Source organism: Manacus candei, unplaced genomic scaffold (assembly GCF_025592945.1).
Source record: "Manacus candei isolate 608988 ecotype Guabito, Panama unplaced genomic scaffold, ASM2559294v1 h1tg000049l, whole genome shotgun sequence".
Lineage (NCBI taxonomy): Eukaryota > Metazoa > Chordata > Aves > Passeriformes > Pipridae > Manacus > Manacus candei.
The window spans coordinates 4,483,203-4,503,964 of NW_026138097.1; the positions used below are offsets into that span (position 1 = coordinate 4,483,203).

At 37.8% G+C, this 20,762-nt stretch overlaps 1 protein-coding gene across 9 annotated transcripts in view; it reads left to right on the forward strand.

The window, feature by feature from the left end:
- Window positions 1-20,339, forward strand: part of ICE1 (interactor of little elongation complex ELL subunit 1) — a 45,805-nt gene extending 25,466 nt beyond the window's left edge. For 6 of the 9 annotated variants that reach the window (XM_051798681.1, XM_051798683.1, XM_051798684.1 and 3 more), the window contains 8 exons: window positions 1,745-2,097; window positions 3,267-7,721; window positions 9,612-9,780; window positions 13,072-13,232; window positions 15,861-16,051; window positions 17,437-17,543; window positions 18,422-18,520; window positions 19,425-20,339. In XM_051798681.1, the coding sequence (XP_051654641.1) occupies window positions 1,745-2,097; window positions 3,267-7,721; window positions 9,612-9,780; window positions 13,072-13,232; window positions 15,861-16,051; window positions 17,437-17,543; window positions 18,422-18,520; window positions 19,425-19,606 (5,717 nt within the window). In that variant the 3' untranslated portion in view covers window positions 19,607-20,339. The other 3 variants (XR_007906489.1, XM_051798687.1, XM_051798688.1) reach the window with 3 other exon arrangements.
- Window positions 20,340-20,762: the final 423 nt, after the last annotated feature.

Genomic DNA, 20,762 nt, shown 5'->3' on the forward strand with positions numbered 1-20,762 from the left:
CTGGGAAAAAACCGTAATGGATTGGAACATGGATTGGAAAGTGTATAACACTTCTGAAGTGTATGATCATCCTAAGAGAGAAAAATTGAAAAGAGAAAAATAGAGAGAGATTAGAGGCAGAAAGATTACCCATAGCTCCAGTGATGCATGGGTGATTGTGGTCTGTGGTTGTGATATGCAGTCCTAGTCCATCGGAGGAGGGGGCCCGCATAGGCATCAAAAATTGGGGTTTTTATAACCCCGATTCTTCCAATAAGTGCCCCAGTACCTCCTCCAGGAGGGGTTCTGGGCATGCACAGTCTTCTGGAAAGAAGTCTGGAAGTCTGGTGGCATCAGGGGTTGAGTGTGTGTTTGTCTGCATGTGCCTGGCAAAAGTTCTGAGTAAACTTTTCAGAGTTTTGCAGCTGTGCAGTGCAGGAGAGAAACTGGCATTAAAAAGAAAACCCAGTACCCTGCTTCTGCAGTATCCATTGCTTAACAGCTGTTTCTCCTTTAATTCTAAAACAGCTTGTTTAAGGCAAAATTTAGCCACAAGGTCCAAGTGGTTCACTGCAGATGGTACTCAGGTGTACACAGAATAGGCTTGATCTCTTGCTTGAATACTGCTAATTCAGTGTCCAGTAGTGTTTGTGAGCACTGTAAACAAGATCACACATAAAATGTCATACAAGAATTGCAAATACTACAGAGTAGATCCTAGTTCCATGTGACACACCGGGTTTTGGGATTGTTGATTTCTACTGTTTTCTTGGAAGTAATATTTTCATTTTATAAAATCATAGAGTTTAAATTTCCAAAATCTGGGCCATATTTTCCTTTTTGAAAGTATTTAGCACAAATATAATCAATTTAAATTATTTGTCTGTAATGCTTAGACTTTTCTGGGGCAGTGTGTTTTGTCTGCATACATAAGAAATCAGTTCCTGTGTAATAGTAAAAACTGTGATCTGAAAAGTAGCAAGAAAAATGTTCAATGTAAAGAATCACACAGGAATTTGGACATGCTTTCTTGTTGTTAGAATAACTGCGTAAAACTGGTATAGTTGACTCTTTCTTGGAATGGTTGTCAGCTGCTCTTTGTCTTAGTGGTTCAAACTCCTTTGCACATAGGTACCTTGTGAGACTTTTCTATTGAGGATACAGTTTTGACTAAGCTATATCATTGAAGACAAAATCTTGTATGATTAGACTCGATATTGAAATTCAAAGAAGAAACAATTCAAAAGCACATGCATATTAAATCATAAACTAGGAATATAGCTAAGAACTCTCTTACTGTGTTTATGGCAGGGTATAATTGTAACTGGCCTGCAAGTACAGGTGCAGGTTGCTCCAAGCTGAGAATTACAGCCTGAATGGGGAATGTCACTGCATGCTTGTCCTGCTTTTCATAACCATGACTTGCTGGGAAAGACTGAAATAAACCACTGAGCTGTATGGACCTTCAGTCCTACCAAGAACAGCCCTTCCTGATAAGAAAAATTAGGAGGAATAGTCTTAATGACAAGTCAGAAAGTGTTTGAGAAGAAGCTCTTTGCACACATGTATGCCTTTTTCATGAAAAAAATAATTGTGAATAATAGCATCTCATCTCTGTAAGGAAAGTATTTCTGAAAGTGACATTAAGATCTTCTGTGGAACCATCACTTTAAAATATGGTAATGCATTTTTATTACTATTATATATTATCTCTGTAAAGAGAAACTGGAGGGGAAATATTCTTAACATTTTTTTTCTGTCTTAGACACTTTACAAATCCACCAAAAGATCAGGAAGTGTGATGGCAAAACACTACCTTGGTATTCTTCAGTGGAGAGTGCTGTAAAGCAAAATTCTCTAACAGCCATGCAACTTCAAGCAAGTATTGAGCCTTTTGGAGATGATTGTGTTGAGAACAGAACTATTGAAGAATGTCTGCATAGCAGTGAGGATAAAAATGTTGATGTGATAATACAGACAGGTGGGGAGCACAGCACTTCAGGCTTTTCTGATCAGGAGCAAAAGGGCTCAGGTGGAAATGTGATGGAAATATTGAATTGGGCCAGGCCTCTCCCTGCTTTACTTTCTCCAGTACAACTTTCACCACTGACTACACAGGTGAGTTTCAGGATGCATCAGACTTGGCACTGACTTGGTCTTAAAATTCCTGCAGAACTAATGATTTTATATTCCTGGACTTCTTTTTTTTTTCCACGTTAGTTACTCATGCACTTAAAGGGTCTCTGTGTGTTTAGATTCATATGGATACTTTTTTTTACCCTGTAGCATACTGCCAGTGGAAGGGAGCAAAAGATAATTTTGGGAAGTGTATGTGTCATGATTTAACCCCAGTCAACAACTAAGTACCACACAGCTGCTTGCTCACTTCCCCACCAGCCGGAACACTAGGGAGAATTGGAAGAGTAGAAGTGAGAAAATATGTGGGTTGGGATAAAGACAGTTTAATAGGTAAAGGAAAAGCCACGCACACAAGCAAAGCAATGCAAGAAATTCATTCACCATTTCCCATGGGCAGGCACGTCTTCAGCCATCCCCAGGACAACATGACTTCATTATGCATGAGTGACTTGGGAAGACAAACGTCATTACTCCAAACATATCCCACCCTTCCTTCTACCTCTCTCTTTATATACTCAGCATGATGCCATAGCAGTATGGGATATCCCTTCAGTCATTTGGGGTCAGCTGTCCCAATTGTGTCTCTTCCCAACTTCACATGCACATCCAGCACCCTCACCAGTGTGGCAGTATGAGAAACAGAAAAGGCCTTGATGCTGTGCAAGCACTGCTCAGCAATAACAAAAACATGTATATATTATCAACACTGTTTTCAGCACAAATCCAAAACATAGTCCCGTAGTAGCTACTGTAAAGAAAATTAACTACCTCAGCCAAAACGAGCACAGTCACCTGTGTCTCAACTTGCTGTAATAATTTATTTTCCCAGTGCTACAGACATAGTCCCAACTCCTGTTCAGACATAAGCATGGCTTTCATAGCAAAATTGCAGAGCTTGAAAGTCAAATGTTACTCAAATGCAGTTTTCCAGTAATCTTAGAATGCAAGTAAATAGGTAAAAAAGTCTTTTAACAGAGGTACTTTCCATTTGCTATGAAAAACAATGATGGAGAAGGTTGTAATTTATGTTATCAGCCTTAATCTTTCAAAAACCACTGCATCAGGGCCACCAGTGCATTTGTTTACAGAAGGAGATCTTAAAACTGATACCAGGGTTTAGATTATTAACTTTGTTTTTTATATTGAAGGATATGTTGTTTGGAGAAGTCACTTGTTCCAGTGATGAAGAAGGTGATTGCAGTGCTTCTACAGCAGAAGATATTTTACAAGAAGACCAAGTTCAGCCTCTGAGTTGTAATGTAGTCAGCCTCAATGAGGAGTGCAACAGACAGAGTAAATCATGTGAGCATGGTCTTGATGCAGAAATCTCACTTAATCTGAGTTGGAATGAAAAGAACATTTGTATCAGTCCAAAGATGTCAAGCAAAGAGGAGAGAGAGGCTGAAATAAAGCTAGCTGAAGCTGCTACTTTAATTACAAACATGGAAACTAACAAAGATTGTTTGGAGAAGAATTCTGAGAATATGGAAACTGAGAACAGAGAAGAAGCAACAGCACACAAACTGGAAGACATCAAAGAACAGAAAAGAGATAGTGAGAACATGTACAGTGAAGAGGGAGGTTCTTTAGCTAATTTTATGTTACAAAGTTCCAAGCCTCAGAATCAGATGGAAAAAAGTAGTGAGCAAACAAAAGAGAATGTAACCTTAATCAGAGCTGTTGATAATGAGGGTAAACATGAAAATCATGGTGAATTAACGAAAGCAGAAAGAGGTGGATTATTAGAAGAGAGAGGAAGTCCCAGGAAAGTATCTGTTCCACAAAGTGTAACTCATTTGCCAGCTGAGCAATGCATTGTGCTTCATAGTGAAGATTCTGAGGAGAAATCTGGTATGTTGATGCAGAATGAAGTTGTTGAAAATGAATCAAAAAATGTAATCAAAGTAACTAATACGGCTGGAGCTATTGAGATCTCTGCACACTCTCAGTGCTCTGAAATAAAACATGACAGTGAAGAGATACTGGAGAAACAACATGTGCAAACAGTAAAAGATGAAGTGGGCAGAGAATGTGAACCAGAGACTGTTAAAGTCTCTAGGCATTACTTACCTATATCTGCTATTGAAGGAATCAGAAATTTATTGTCAGCCTTTCCAAAAGATGAACAGCTCAAAAGTGAAAACATGAATGTAACCAGAGCTCCAACTATTGAACTAGCCATGAAATTTAACAGAGGAAGTGTTCGAAAAATAACTGAATCATCAGAGTTACTGCATAGTACAGAAAATGGAAAGTTAGTAGGCATAAAGAAGGGGGGATATATGAAAAGCAAACCACATCAGGAAGAAAATTGTAGTAATTTATCTCAAGGGAAGTCAGACTTGGAAAGTATACTTGCACTACCAAAGAGAGCATGCATTATTGATGCAGGAAGCAGTGTAGCTAAGTGTGAATCCTCTGCGTTAGATTTTACAGAAGTGAAAGGTGAAATAAAACACTCTGAAAACTTGTATAGTACATTAGAATGTGAGCAGTCCAAAACTCAAAACTTTAGGGAGTTTGAATCTCAAGAGACTCAATTCAAAGTTAATCCAGAAGATTTTGGAGGGGAAAGCAGTGAGCTGTTAGCAAGAGGAGATTCTATTGAATCTATCTTAGTAGAAAGTAATCTTACTTCTCAGGCACAGTTTGCAAAACCTCTCAATCAGTTCTTGATAACTGAAAATATTAAATGTGATGAAATAAAAGGGGAATTAAATATGGTGACTGAGACTTGCTCCAGTTCATTTAACTCTGAAAATAATGCTGTGAAGAAAAATAATTTTTCAGGGATCATCTGCCAGCCTGCTTCGGAAACGGATTATAAAAGTGGCTTGGCTTTTTCTACTCAAGAGGACTACTTGAAGAATCACTGTATAAATAATGAAGAAACAGATTCTCCTGTGCAAGTAGGAATTGGCTTGGAATCCACAAGGCCTCCTGATCTAAATTTCAGTCTTCTGAAAGTTGTTGGTTTTGTTGAAACTAATGTCACAGGAAAGGCTGCTTTTTCCTGTACATGGGAAAACAAGGGAGATACAAATTGTGTTATGGGTAGTACATTTAACTGTTCTTCAGAAAGCTTGGAAGAGAGTGCTGAGATCCTGTCTGCTGAAAAAGGCAACATGTGCAAAGAACTGGGCTGCCCTGAGACGGGATATGTACACAAAAAAGAAGTGAAAATTCCAGATAAGGAGCAAACAGTAGATAAAGAACCTCAGGCATCTGTTAAATCACAGATATTGGATGCAAACTGTTATAAGAAGAATGCTTTTCTCTTCCAAAAGTTTGATTGTCAAGAATCAGGATACAGGACTTCTACATGGGAGGTTAGAACAGATCCTTCTAGAACTGGTTCACTGTTAGCTGGGGGAGAAAGCAAAGAACTGAATAGTTCTGAGGGATCTAGGGAAAATGCCCTTAAAAGGTGTAAAAATGATTTTGATATGTCAGAGCAGAGCAATGACTCTGAAGAGAAAGACTGTTCTATACAAAAAGTTAGGTATGTGAAATGTTCTAAATGTGGTCCCATGTTCAGAAAGGAACTGAGAGCTTCCAAGAGAATTGCAGTGGGTGGTCTGGAAACTGGTGCAATTGTTGATGCTGATTACCAACTGTGTGAACTTCATTCAATGATGCACCCAGGAAATACTTTTACAGTTAGTCATCTAAAAGCAGGCACTATGGTGGATATAGATACATGCTGTGAACCAAACAGCTCTGGAGATACTGCAAAGGAGTGGTCAAGTGTGACTGGGGAGGGTTATCCTAAAGACTCAGCCTCTTGGAAAAGGGAGTTTATATTAGTAACCTCTGAAAATACTGAGGGTGATAATGAACTCATAGATTCTAACATTGCTGGATGCATCAATGACAGTGAGGAAAGTCTTTTAAAAGCTGTGACATCAAAAGAAAGCCCTGTGATGCCAAGTGCTTCAAAAAATAGGTTACCACTATGCAAGATGTTAACTAGATTCTCAGAAAATTGCAGGCTGACTGTAAAAACCAGTAAATTAAATACAAGAGTGTTAACACTTGGCAATTTCTTAGAAGGAAATGATTCTGCAAAACTGCAGTCAAATGTGGAACAAGGTCTACTACGCAGTGTTGATATAGGGGTCTCAGTGTTTGAAGAATATAATAATAATCACGCCTCTTGCAACATAAGAGAAAACAACACTGATGTTATCATAGATAGTAGTAGTAGAAAAAAAATTTTCCTCAAGTATCTTCCAAATCCAGCCCTATCTGATGTTAGGTGCAGTTGTCAGACAGTTAGGCAGCCCTCTGAGCCACAAAAGACAGTATTTGAGAAGTTATGCATGTTGGAATCAGATTCTTGTGCTCTCAAAAAGAGCAATAAATTTAAGTGCCAAGAGCAAGAACCATCTGAAATCTCTACTGTTTCTACCAAGACAGCTGCCCAAGTAATGCATACCAAGCTATCAAAGAGACTGTTTAAAAGTAAAAGAAAAACAAAGACTCTCGAAGTTACTCAGCCAGTTCTTGCAAATGCTGATACTTCTATGCCAACAAAATGCTCATCTGAGATGATAAATAAAATTAGGCAAGAAATAGGTCCTCCTCTGCCCCCCTTGCTGCTGCCTTTGATTTCCAGTCCTCCTAAAACTGCTGGTATCATGTCCCCAGTAATGTCTTCTACAGGTCAATCCTCTTTGCTCTCCCCTCTTGATGGCCTGATATCTCCACTACATGACACTCCTGTTCTTCCTCTCATTTCTCCATTAACAGATACTCCAACAGTAAAATCTGCTCTTTTATTTTCTCCTCCCTCACCCTCAGAAGTGGCAGTAGGTAGAAGGATTTGCTCCTCACCTTTGAAATTTTGTACTTCCATTCCAAAGCACGCACTTCCCGTTCCAGGAAGATTTCCTCTGTTTGCAGCTGATAGTGCTAGTCCAGGTGCTCCTCAAGAGAACTCTGTGAAAATATTGGACACTATGTATCCAGAGCTGTCTGCAAGGGCAAGGACACTAAACATTCTGAAAGGCAATATTCAACTTAACCGATGTGCTTTGTCAGAGAGCCAAAGTTTGCCAGGACCTGTGTCTCAAATATGCGGATTCAAAGCAATTGCATCTACATCAACTGCTTTTGTTAAAACTGGGAGCAATTTGAAATCTGATAGTAGCAAAGATGAAGACAAAGATGTGCAAAATCAGCAATTGTTTTCAAATTCATCAAATCGTCTCGAAAAAAGGACACTATTGCAGGTATCTATGCCAAGAAGTGCCAAGAGACTGAGGTTGGATAGTGAACCACCAAAGCTGGAGCCCAATGATACTGCTGCTATCAGAAATACTAAAAATACAATCTCTGAAATGCAGAAGGCTTTCCATGGTAAAAGCAGTGAAATTAACGATTCATCACACAGTTCCATTTTGGAAGCATCACTACCAGTAAAGAAGGTTATTAATCCTGACTGCCAGAAAGTTTCTTTGGCATTAAAGAAAGTTGCTGAGTCCTGTTTTGACTTGTTACCAGTTATTAAAGGACACGTGTATGTTGGCAATATCTCAAAGATTCCGATAATGAGAAATGAAGAGAAAGAAGTTGTCTATGAATTTGGTATAAAAAACAAGGTAAGTAGCATAATTTTAAATTTTATGGTTTAATAATCACTTCTGTGCAGATAAAGAGTGTAAGTATGTAGTATTTGAATTCTCAATTGTTCTGGCAATCTGTAGTGCCAAAGTATAGTCTTGAAAGGTTATTAGACATCTCAATTTGTATAACATAAGAAAATATAGAACTGCACAAGAAATTATTGTTCAGTGGTGTCCAAGATGCAAAAGTGCATTTATAAGTACAGAATCACATAATATTCTGAGATGGAAGGGACCCACAAGGATCATAGAGGCCAACTCTTAAGTGTACAGGGATCGAACCCATAACCATGGCATTATTAGCACCATAATCTAACCAACTGACCTAATCTCAGGGTGTAGTACATATGCTTTTCTAATGTATGCATAATCCACTTTATTTTTGCAGCATTTTTTTGTAGTGGATGGAGTAGAGTGGAGTGGAGTGGAAGGAGTTCCTCCAAAATGATTTTTTTTTTAAATTCAATAAGATAAAATTCATTGAATAATAATAAATAATCAATAAAATACCTTTATTATTCTACATGAGGTTATTCAAATGAATTTTATTGGAAAAATCTTCCCATAGTTTCTTTCCCAGAATTTGCTTAGCATCAGTGCTGAAAAATTTCAGTTGCCATTTTTCTCATAAATAATTTCTAGCCTACAGCAGAGCAATTCACCAACTGATACATGGCAGCATTTTGTCCTGTTACATTTTTTGTACATAATTAAGTTCTCCTTAGAAGTTGCTACCAAGATCTCAGGTCATCTTTGTTAGGAGTTGCCAAATTTGTAACTTCTTAGAAGCAAGGCTATGGCAGCTTTATGTTTCCAGGTCCAGCCAGTAGAAGGGCCAAATATGTACTCCAGATAGACACACATGCACATAACATGCAGCTAATCTTATTCCCTTCTCTGACTAATTGGAGTGAAAACCTGGTAGTGGACAATACATACATATATATATATATATATATATATATATATACAGGTAGTCTGGATTCCTCCAGTAGCTAACAGTAGGCACTCAATATAACCAGTAGGTGGCTTCTGTTCTTCGCACTTGTCTTGTGCTCTGGCAAACTTAGAGACACAGAAGCACATATGTATTCCTCCAGTAGCTGGTCCAGATGTGTCTGACTCTTAGACTCCTGGTCATTCAGGTGGCTGGCTTGGACCTCCTGGTTCCTCACAACTACATTGTGTCTGCAGGTACCCAGTCTGAACAGCGTATTCTCCAGCACTTGGCTCCTAAGCATCTCATTGTACTCCCCACTTTTAGCTCTCCCTCTAAACATCCTGTAGTAAGGTGTGTGCAATCCCAATATTCTCTTTCCTTGCATCTCTTATTGAGTCCCATGTTACTGTAGATAGGAATATCTCATCCCCACCTCCTGCAGTATATAAGGTGGTCTGGGGAGAGACTGCTGTTAACTAATCTAGTAAGCCTCACACCTGGACAGTGGGCTGTTTGTCCTCCTGTGGCAGCTCTGGAGTACCTAAGTCAGGATGCTGCATTTGCTTTGATTAGGTTATTATCTTCTACCTGTCATTATTCTTCTCCTCATTCCCTCTACCTGTTATTATTCCTCTCCTTGTTCTTTGTTTGAGAAAGATTGTTTTAAATCACATAACTAAACAATTTATATTTAAAGAATAGCAGCCCTATTCTGGATCTGTTTAAGGCATGTTTATTCCAGGAAGTTGCTCCTCACTCCTTTTTCTTTCACTTGTTGCCTCTGATTTAGTTTTCTGCATTTTCATATATATGCAAATAATATTTTTGCAAATAAGATAGTAGTCCTTTTTATTTGTCATACTATGACAATATTGTCAATATTCTTAAGTATACAATAGTCTAACAATATTTTTTGTGTCTTATAGCATTTAGCAGAGTCCTTGCTGCATGTTATTCTCAATAAACTCAAGGGTCAGAAGAATGCCACAAATTACAACTTCAGTCAGGCTCTGTGTCGAGTCTATGCAGGAATTTGTCAACAGTTGGGAGATTTGGAAAGAGCTCGCCTTTTCTGCTATAGCCTACTTAAAGAAGGTATAGTGTGGCTTAGTGGTCTTATACCTTAAATATACTGTGTCTTTGCCGTAGTGTTCCAGAATTATTATGTTTGTAAAAACAAGCAAAAATTCTGTGAAAGAGTTGTTTTCCTTAGAACTTCTTTCTATAATGCAGAAGTATAGACTGTTCTAGAAGAAATTTCTGTTCTCACAGTTCCTTCACATCTGTGTTGTTGTTTGGTGGTGACTTGGGCTTTTAGTAGTTTACTTATTTTTCCAGAGAAATATTTTACTTAGGATCCTCTTTACTTTCATTTTTGCCCCACTATCTCCAAAATGATAATATGATTCTAAGGACTTTTTTCCTTTTTGCCTGTTAGTATTTTCTTATTTTAATTAAGTCCTGATTCATAAAGTAAGTGTGATTTAAAAACATGTATTGGCTTAAAATAGTGTCTGGAGCTGGAGAATACCTTGATCAAAACTCGTGTATTTTTATGACATGTCCTCTTTAAAGTTTTTTTTTACTTCCCATTATTCAAAGTCTCGCTTGGTTGAGAGGGTTTTTTACATTTTGGTTCCCTTCCTCTCCCCTGCTTCCTTTTGTTCCCAGTAACAAAGGTAATACATACATACTATCACTGTACTAAATTAAGAGTCTTATTTTTGAAAGGACTTCACTAAGTTTGAAAGTACCATTAACATGCAGGGCTCAATAGTATACTGGTATCCATGTTTCAAATTAAAATAAAATTTGAGAGCACTGAGGAGCAAAATGCTAGAACTTGTGATTGTTTCAGTTAGTGATTATCTTTCATATAACATTCTTGTCTTTTTTCTGTTTTTTATCTTCAAAAGGTTTGTGATTTCATTTTGTTCTTAATTATCTTTTTTTTCTGGGGTGTCATATTGTTATTTGTTTGGGTTTTTTCTTGGTTCTTTTTTGAATTCCTGGTTTTGCATCTGTTTTTCTATCCTTCATGCAGTCCATTATAATTCTCCTTTTACTTTTTCATGTTAATAGTTTTAATACTGCACCATGTTAGAAACTCATCAGATATCTTTTCTTTGTCTAAAATAACAGTTAAGTCTTTTGTTTTGCAGTATCTTGTTATTTTTTCTTTTTGTATGTTCTTGCAAATATTAAGCATTTCCCTTTTTTTTCCTTTCTTTTTCTGGGTAAGATTGAAACTTCAGTAGCTAAATGCAGATTTCTTTTAAATGATTTTTTGTTCTATACCTTGAATTGCATAAATTCCTGTTGTCATTGTTCTGTGGTTTTATACTTATGAGTGTGAACAACTGTAAGCACATCTTAAAGGTCATTTAGTTTTTTTAAAATCCGTTTGTTTTTATTTGATTACAATGTACTCATTTTAGGGCTTTCTCTTTCATGTAGTTTTACATATTCCCATGAGAATTATAACAACATGAGCTACACAATTAACAAATTGACTATAAACAGTCAGTACTACCTCATTAGACTTGCATCGTTTTTTGTGTTGACAACTTGTCCATCCTTTTTGTTCTGTTCTTCTTTCAGGTATTCTGCCTTAAATGACAGTAAATAAAATATTACAGTTTTTTGGTTATTTTGTCTTTTACCCCTCTTCTTAGCAAGGATTATTTTTTTCTTTGGACTAGTTCTAGTTTGATCCATTAATCAGAGTGCTCACTTGTGTCTGGGGTATATATAGGTAGGCTTTTGGAGTGCATCTTACAGTTTAATCCTAAAAGAATCCAGTTTCAATGCTCCAAGACCATTCTCCTTAGTGAATTAAAGTGAAGTAAGAAAGATAAAGGGAGACAGAGTGAAATTACAGTGGGGGAGTGTAGTGTTTTGAATCTTATTTTCCCCCAGAGGCTAAGAAAAAGTGGTAGACCCCAAGGGGTGGAAACCCCTGGAAGTTTTGAAGTTTTGCCCAATGAGCGCTCCTGCGAGATGTAAACATTCCACAACCAGAACAGAAGAGATGAGTGGTAGTTTTGGTTGTTGTTGTGGAGAGGTGGCCATGTTGTAGAGCCACGAGGAAGGGGCTCTGAGCCCCTCGGGGCCTCTGGGGCCTCCCACCCCCTGGCTGGGGAGGGCCTGCAGAGACTTGGAACAGTGTTAGACTGGACTAAGTGTCTTTAGTATGCCGGGAGATGTTTTCTCTACTGTGGGTGAGCAGAGACAGCAGCGGCAGACGCAGCATCCAGAGACTCTGGCAGAGAGCCAGGACAGATAAGACCTGAACCGGAGAAAGCAGCAGAAACAACATGCAACTGAGTAAGTGTAAGGAAGACACCAAGTTGTCTCGGAGAGCCGAGAAGGAGAGTCAGCAGCTGAGAGACAGAGTTCTGGGGGTAAGAACTTTACCACACCCCCCCAAACTCCTTTGAGACCTCCTGGAAGGAGGAAGATGATGGACTCTTACTTGAAAGAGAGCCTTGAAGTGCGACATGCACTGCAGAAAGGAGCTAGAGAGCTCCGAGAGGAATGCAGAGGGGGTGACCTTGCCTCCCCCCTCGCACTGCTGCCAAGGTGGCAGCCTGAGGCAGTGGCACAGAGGCCCTGCAAGGAGCTTGAATCTCCTGGAGATACCAGACCGTCACGAAGACCCCCTGTGTCTTCGTGATATGACCGTGGTGGAACGACCTTGTCTGGGGTGACGTAGTCCACGGAAGACCCCTCAGTTGGAGGCAATGGGGCCGAGAGAGACTTGGATACCTCCCTCGTGAGTGCTGGCAGAAAGCCAGCCACAGCTGCTGCATGCATGAGATGAGGAGAACCCGCTGTCTTAGAAGATGCTGCTGCTTAGAAACTGAAAGGGATCTGTCTTTCTTCCCTCCTGGACTTTTATTTGGAGGGGAGAAGAGATCTGATCCATTGTAAATACTATATGTCATGGTAGAGATAGATGTGATTGTGTGTATAATGTATTGTAGTATTTATTTGTACAGTCATTGTAATATATTCCCTTTCCCCTACTTTGAGTCTCCCCCCTCGTGTTTTGTCTGGAAAAACCCATCTCACATTTGGTTGAGATGGGGGAGGGGGCTAGGACTAGGGAATTAGGATTTTTGGGGCTATCTCAAACCATGACAGGGAGGTGGCTTAAGGTTTGGATTGGGGTTTTTTTGCATTGGGTCTTATTTTCTTATTTAGTCTCAGGACTGAGATGTGCTAGTTTAACTCCCCTTCCTTGGGCTGCTGTTGTGATGTGACTTCTATGCCTTCTTTCCTAGTTATATTGCTAAAGACTGTACTGGCTTTTAATGACTGAATATATTTTTTTTGTTGTTTTTAAATATTAAAATCATACTTTGTTATTTCTTTTTTTCTTAGACTTTCCAGACTCAGAAAAAATGATTTTATTTATCACAAATGTATGGCCTGACATCCTTGTCTCCCAAGGTGCAGTTAACAAAGCTATGCAATTAGTTGTCAGGCAGAGTGCAAGCAATGAGATGCTGACCTGTTTGAGTGCTTACCTCAACTGGGAACAGGTAATGTCTGCTTTCATTGTGAGTGTCAGGTTTTGTCTGCATTGGTCACTTTGCTGTCTGAATCAAAACAAGCAGCTTACTTCTAATGAAAGGTGTGAAGATCCCATGGGGTCTGTATAATTGCACAACTAATGCTGCTTCAGGCCTTTTTCCTCTAGTTGTCTAAACCCTACTAGAATACAATACTTGTCTTGTTTTCCCTGTTAAATACTAATCTCTCTACTAAACATTAAAAGTAAAGATTGTTTTTAAACTTTAACTAGCATGATCTTGGACTAGGGAATTCCCTCCATCTATGGAACTGTGACCTTGATGTTCTTTGAGATGTTTTTTTGGTTTGTTTTTCATTGTTGGATCTTTTTAATACATATTGGTTTTGTCTGTCTTTCATAGTTCCCTGTGTAATAGGTAATAATGTTTCACAATTAATTTCAAGATGAGCCTGTCTCTTTTTACTCATGATCCTTTTGCAAAATAGACTGTAAATACCCATTTATCACCAAAAAAAGTCAGCCAGTTAATTTCAGAAGCAGTTGGCAGTGCAAAACAAGTGATGGCAGAAGAAGGGTGACCAATGTTAAGGACTTTTGAGATTTGATTTCAAGTTTTTGAGCCCTTGGGCAAATAATTTCTATCAGTTTTCAGCAGGCACATATTACCATCCTGAAAGGGATGCTGCAAAGAGGAAAAATTGGACACACTTGAAATCATTAGGAACAAATTTATATCATAGAGATGGAAAGCCAGAGGTGCTTTGCTTCTGGAGAAGGAGTTTGTGTAACAGGCTTGTGTGTTTGTTTGAAAGCTAGGGCCCTGTATTTTTGAAAACCCCATATTAATGCTTGATTGAAGTGCTATAGTTTTGTAAATATCAAGTGAACAAAATCATATTGATTCATAGTTCCTGGTTCCATGATTCCTATCCTGGTTCCAGCCACGACAGGGTTAATTTTTCAGTAGCCAGAAGGGGGCATGGCTAGGACCCATAGGTTGGTTATTCTTTATATTCTGTACCACCTCATGTCATTGCCCAGGTGTGGGCAAGAGCTTCTCTTCCAGGGAGAAGAGCTCCCTTCTGCGTTGGCATAGCATGGTGGGGGGAGCAGAAGAGCTCCCTTCTGCGTTGGCATAGCATGGTGGGGGGAGCAGTCAGTTATTGTTGTTTCTGTGTGAATCATTAGCCTCTTTCTTTTACCCTGTCACTAGTATTACTGCTGTTACTGTTTGATTTCTTACCTCACTGACTCATGGTTTCACTGAGAGCACTAAATTGGAGAATACCATTGCTAAACCATGACAAGAGCTCATCTGTTCCCTGTCCAAACACGCTGTTCCACAACTGCCTTGAGGACTGCAGCTAGTCTTACTGCTGTCATTGTAGCCTTTATTTTTGTTTCTTTGTTTGCTTGTTTGTTTTTTAAATCTGAAACGAGCCCTGAATCTAATGTGGTATCACTGGAATTACAGCCCCTATAAACCTCCTGCTTTAGAGCAGGTTTATAGTAGAGTGAGTTAAGAGGGCGTGGATTTGTATCTGCTTTTTTTTATTATTAAATCACAGTTGTGATGTAGCATTAAGCTCTGGTATTCACTTATACTGTACTGTGGTCCCTGTTTAGCAAAGAATTTGCATTCTCCATGCTATTAGTTTACAGCTTTAAATTTCATGCCAATAGAGGTGCACATAAGTATGTCTTAGTAAATGTTCTTGGAAATACTAATTCTGTGCATTCACACTACCTACTTTATTTATGAATCTCTGAAATATGAGAGCTGCTGCAGATGGGGAGAAGGACCTCAGAAATTTCTGTATTGATGATAGGAGATGACATCATCCTATCTGTAAGCTCTCTTTTAGTTATAGAAATACAGGGGAAAATTTCAAGTAAATTGTGATCAACAGTCTGTTATGAGAAGATTATTCTACTTATGAAAGTAAAACTCAGGTAGAATGGGTATTTATTTCTTGGTCAAAGTGTACCATTTTAGTGACTTATACCATGGCAGAACTTGCCTGTTATATGAGAAAATATACTGAGAAAATCTGCCAAGCAGCCACTCTGTTCATGTGATAAACCTAGGGGTTTCTTCTTGATACTTCAGACATTCAGAGAATGTTTGTTTTTAAATTTCCTTCTTCCCCTAGCTATTTAATTAGCAGAATTGTTTCATATGGCATGTTTTTAGTTATTACTACCTCAACTATTGGAAGTACTTGCTTGGAAATTAGCCCCTAATGAAGAATAAACAGTAGCAAATTTTAAAATTATTTAGAAAGCGAGAAGTATTAGTCTTATCTTCTTGCATTGGAAAAATACTCTTCTGACCTGAAAGCTGCATTGAGAGAAACAAAAATCCCCAACTTGTAGGAGATAAGAGAGTGGGCGTGAAGTCTGTGGATTTTGCTGTTTGAGGGGTTTTTTTCCCAACTCCCCTTTTAGTAGAAGTGTCACAAAAAATACCGAGTACTTGAAGGTTTTGTACTCTATTTGTTTGTGTTAATTCAAACCAAAAGTTGGATTTATGGTGTAAGATGTTTTGTACCATCACTATCAAATATATGTAAAGAGTTTGGTTTTGGGCTGGTAACTTTTCATGCACTAAGGTGATTACCTTCTAAAATTCCAGAGTTCCTCTTTAGATGCTGGTATTATGGTCTCAAACCTGCTTTTAGAAATGCAGTCATGTACAAAAGTAGAATTTCAATTGAGTGAGCACTATGGAGAAGATCTGAGTGAAGATGCTTGGCAGTACATATTTGCTGTTGATCTACTCTGCTCTCACCTGAAGTGGGATTGGACACATGACAATGTTATAAGGTATTGTGGCAAGCAGTTCTTTCAAGTGTTTTCCTGTATGTGGTTTTTCTGTGGTTTGGTTTTGGTGGTGATTTTTTTCCCCCAAATTCACTATGACTTAGCTTTTAAAGTAATAAAATATTGCATACATATTTAGAAATGAGGGTGTTTTAACCTGATGAGACCTAGACTCTTGTGTTTGTGTGCCTTATTTTAAGATAGAATGAATGATCAATGAGGAAAGGTAGGATTTTATAGTACTGTTCCAAGAAATGAACCCTGTTTGAGCCATTCTAGTAAAGAATTGCTTTCAAAATAGCTCTATGTGGATGATAGCGAAAGATTTTGAGATGAATTGTCTGTCAGTGAGGCAAAATTATTGTCTTCCTCCAGAATTACTTGTTGAATTCCTCTCCCCCCATCAGAAAAAAATGAGAGTGGAACTTCTGATATGTAAATACCACTCCTTCAGTGCTGAAAGTGAAATGTACCCATATGCGTTAGTGTACTATCCCGATTTCAGTTTGATTTTAATTCTAAAATCATTATAATAGCTAGATTCAATGTCTTGAATTTTCTTTGAACCTATAATCCAGTACCTGGACTGCTACCATACTTAACCTGCTTTGAAATATTTCATTTTGACACCTACACTGATCTGACAGCCCCGATTTTGTAGAGGTTTATAATGTAGTGGACATTTCTTTATCTGACATAACATAATAACTGATTATAAAGTAAATGGAAATAACTTACAATCATCGTTGTCTTTTATACAAGTTCCATTACTTTCAAATAGTAAAGAAGTTGTTTTTGGTGAGATACTTTTAAATTAGTACAAATTAGCTTCAGTATGTCAGTTTAATTAAGGCCATACAGAGTTGATTGTGTGGAGTTGTGCTGGTAATAGGTAACTAGGTCTATTGGCATCCTTTTAAAGATTAAAAAAGTCTTGGGTACTTTTATGTTTAAAAACAAGCATCAGATCCTACTTGTAACATACAAACTGACTTTTTAGTCATATAAGAAACTTGCATAACATTTCAGCATGACATTTGGAAGTAACACAATTTCATATATATCTATGAAGTCAGTCTACCTACAGTTAGTAGAGATGCAAAATGTTGCAGGGAAATGAATAGAAGATGAACATGAATCCTATCCTGAACAGGAACGATTCCATCCGAAAGTTAGCTTTGATTGTTTGGGTTTAAAACTTTCTTTACATTACTCAGTTTTGTGGATGCTTAGAGTGTTATGAGTTTCCCTAGAAGGTGAAGTAAAGATGCAAGTGGAGCTATGGAAATATGTGGTAAACAAAAGAACCATTTGCCTTCATTATTGTATGAATACTGTACCATCCCTTCATGCACTATCAGATTTTCAAATTCATTTGTCTTTCATAGCAAAGTGCTTTGGCCTTCTATGGATAATTGGGTAAAGAAGAGAAAGGGGCAGGAAACTGCTCAGTCCATTCGTGATAGTGTTATAGCACTGACACTCAGGCTAATTGGTAAGTAATCCAAATTCTTGGTTGAACTTCTGCTTTGTATAACTATGTCCTTTGAAAGTGTCAGACTGCCTGGAAAGTGAGTTGATGTATTTTTGCATTTTACTGCATCTTTATGCAGATATTTTCTGTTTATCAACCTGTGGAAATCAGGTACTTAAGTCTTGACAGATGTTACTGTGATTCATGATAACAAATACCAACATCTTTTATGTATTTAAAATTAAATCATCTGTAGCTACATATATAGAATCATAGAAATCCTGGATTGGAATGGACCCACTCGGATCATCAAAGTCCAACTCCTGACCCTGCAGAGGGACAGCCCCAGGAATCACACCATGTGCCTGAGCATTGTCAAAATGCTTCTTGAACCACTCTCTGAGTGAAAAACCTTTTCCTAATAGCTAACCTAAACCTCCCCTGACACAGCTTCATGCCATATGGTTTATCGCAAAGTGTATAAAAATAAGGGTTTATATGCAACATAATACCATAGTAATTTTAAGTTATATTAATTTATTTGGGATCTAGAAGGCATTTGAGGTACATAGATATAGTTTGAGTTTCAATAAATATTTTCCACATGTAAGCTATATAATATTGTTTGTTAAACAAAAATTGCATTCTTTATGACTTTAACATTTAAAAACTGCAAACCTGTGGGAGTTGGATCAATCTGATGAAAAATGCCTTGGGGTCTTTAGTTACAAAAGGAATAGGACAACTGTTGTTCCCAAGACAACATGGTAACAAGAATGACTATTTTTTGTAATTGAAATTTGTATTTTCTGTCGATACTTCAACAACCAGGAAGTCTACAAGTTAGGAAGTTGACTGTCTAAATAGTCAGATACATAATAACCCTTTTTTTCTTTCAGGTCGATTGGGCCAAATAGGTTTGAAGGAAGGATATCTTGCTGCAGTGAAGAATATTAGTTCTGTAATTGGACTGTTTGTACAGCATGCAAAAGAGGAAGGTAATGTTTATTTTGAGGAACTTTAGTGTAGTACCTGCAATGTGAAGTTTTGCCAATGCCAGTATATAACACAAATTGAGACACATATGCCAAAACAGCGTGTTTTTGCAGTTTATGTTAGTGCATAATAGGTCAAACAGTTTTCAGTTTGAGTCCCTTTCTCTTCCAAAGTTAATGAAGTATTAACAGTATTACCTTCTGTTTGAGACAGAGAACAATTTGGAGATGGTTTTAGCCACCTTGGAATTAGACTGTTTCATGTAAGAGCCTATTAGCTACATTAGAGAACTTAAAGGGTGATCTTAACTTGAGCAGCAATAGCTGATTTTTTACCTGAGCATTTCATGCTGAAGCTTACTGCTAGCAAGATTGTTGTATGGGAGAAAGACAGCCCAGATTCTTGACTGCGACAAAGCAAGGCAGTTAGGGCAGCAGAGATCGACATTGCTAAGTTATTCTGGATGTCAAGTACATTTTGCAGTGAAGCACTGGCTGATGTTAGGGAGCTGTTTTGAGCCACCTGTATAGCTTCTCTTCCTTGCAATCTCAAGTTTTTCCAAGTAAGTGGTATATGTCTGTATCTGTTTCAGACTCAGTGTCAACCTGACTGTTTTCATAAGTCTGATCACTCTTAACTGGAGTAAAATCTCTAGATACTCAACTCTTTTATGCCCTTTGAATGCTGAAAACTTGCTGAATTGAGAAGACTGGAAAGTGCTAGTATAAAATGTTATGGAATTTGTGTGTAGGTTGTCATCTTGCTACATTCTGGTTTTAGACATCACAGTTGTTGATGTGTTTTATTTCCAGTTCTTGAACTAATAGTTTCTTTAGATTCAGAATTCCCAAAAACATTCTTGCATATCAAAGTTTCTATGAGCTGATTTGTGTTAACTTTTTGCAGGTGTTCCCTGGGGTGTGCAGCTGGCAGCCATATATTCACTGTGTGACTTGGGTTCAAGCAATCCAGAAGGTATTGTTGAGGCCATCCATGCTTGGAGAGCAACAGTTCTTAACAACATCCCTTCTGCTGTCATAAGTGGCATAGCTGAAATCACTTCTCTATGTGAAATGGAGCTAAACTAAAATCTAGGGAAGTGGACTGATCTAAAGGAAGAAGTGCCTTACCAACCAAGCAGTAGTTGGTTCCAGTTAAAAACTGTATTAATACAAAGTGGTGTGTCTTCTTGTATTTCATGTTTTTAAACAGAATGTCTGATTATGCAAAGCAAGCTCAAGTATTTTATTTGGCTTTTCTGTTTGAGGGAAGAGTTTTTAAAAAATAAATTAAAATACTTACTTTTCAGTGATCCGAAAACCAGTGCATCTTCACCTTCTGAGATATTTCTGGTTTGATGTCAATAAAAATCAGTAATACTTTTCATTCTTTTCCTTCCATCAATTTGGACTATGGCTATTTGACACAACAGAAAATTCAGCCTGACTTGGAAACCTAGCTCTATTATTTTGTAATCTATTTATAAAGTAACCATTCAGATAGCAGAACTTTGCCCAGGTTCTGCTTTATTTTGCTTGGGTAATCTCATAAACTTAACTTAAAATATCTGTGCAAAACAGGTAGGAATTGACTTTTTCTATAGCAATCATGTATAGAATAACAGAGATATTAAATCTCTCAGCTTGTATATATGGTGTATTCTAGTGTGTCTCACATTTGGTATTGTTCCACTTGGGAAATTTTGTGTATGTAAATAGAGATTCGGTTCAAAAAAAGTTCATGTTTGTAATGGTAGTTTACTAGACTCTGTTTTTGTATCTTTCATAATAAAAGAGAAAAACACTCTTGTGTTTTTGTTGATCTGTTTAAATAACACAGAATTAACTGTTATTTCTAGCTAATATAGACACTACTTTGGGGGGCAGGCAGTAATTATCTGATGAGGTAATTTCACTGAATGAATTCCCCATAACTGCAGTTCTGGCCACTGGAAAGAGAGTATATTGTATCTCTCCAGAATTTACTGGTATGCTTTGAGGGCTTGGGAGGTAGCTTAAAAAAAACATTGAAAACATCTATTTTCACTCTGTGATTGTAACCAAGTGAAGGGGTGAGCTTTGCTAATGCAGGTTCTCAATTGTAGTGGGTTTGTGCCCAGATCAGAAGTTCAGTTTCAGAAATTCACACACAAATGCATACACCCCCAAATTATCTCCCCCTTGTCAGTACCCACAATTTTAACTGTTTTTCACATAATGCAGAAAAGCAATAGGATATTTTTTA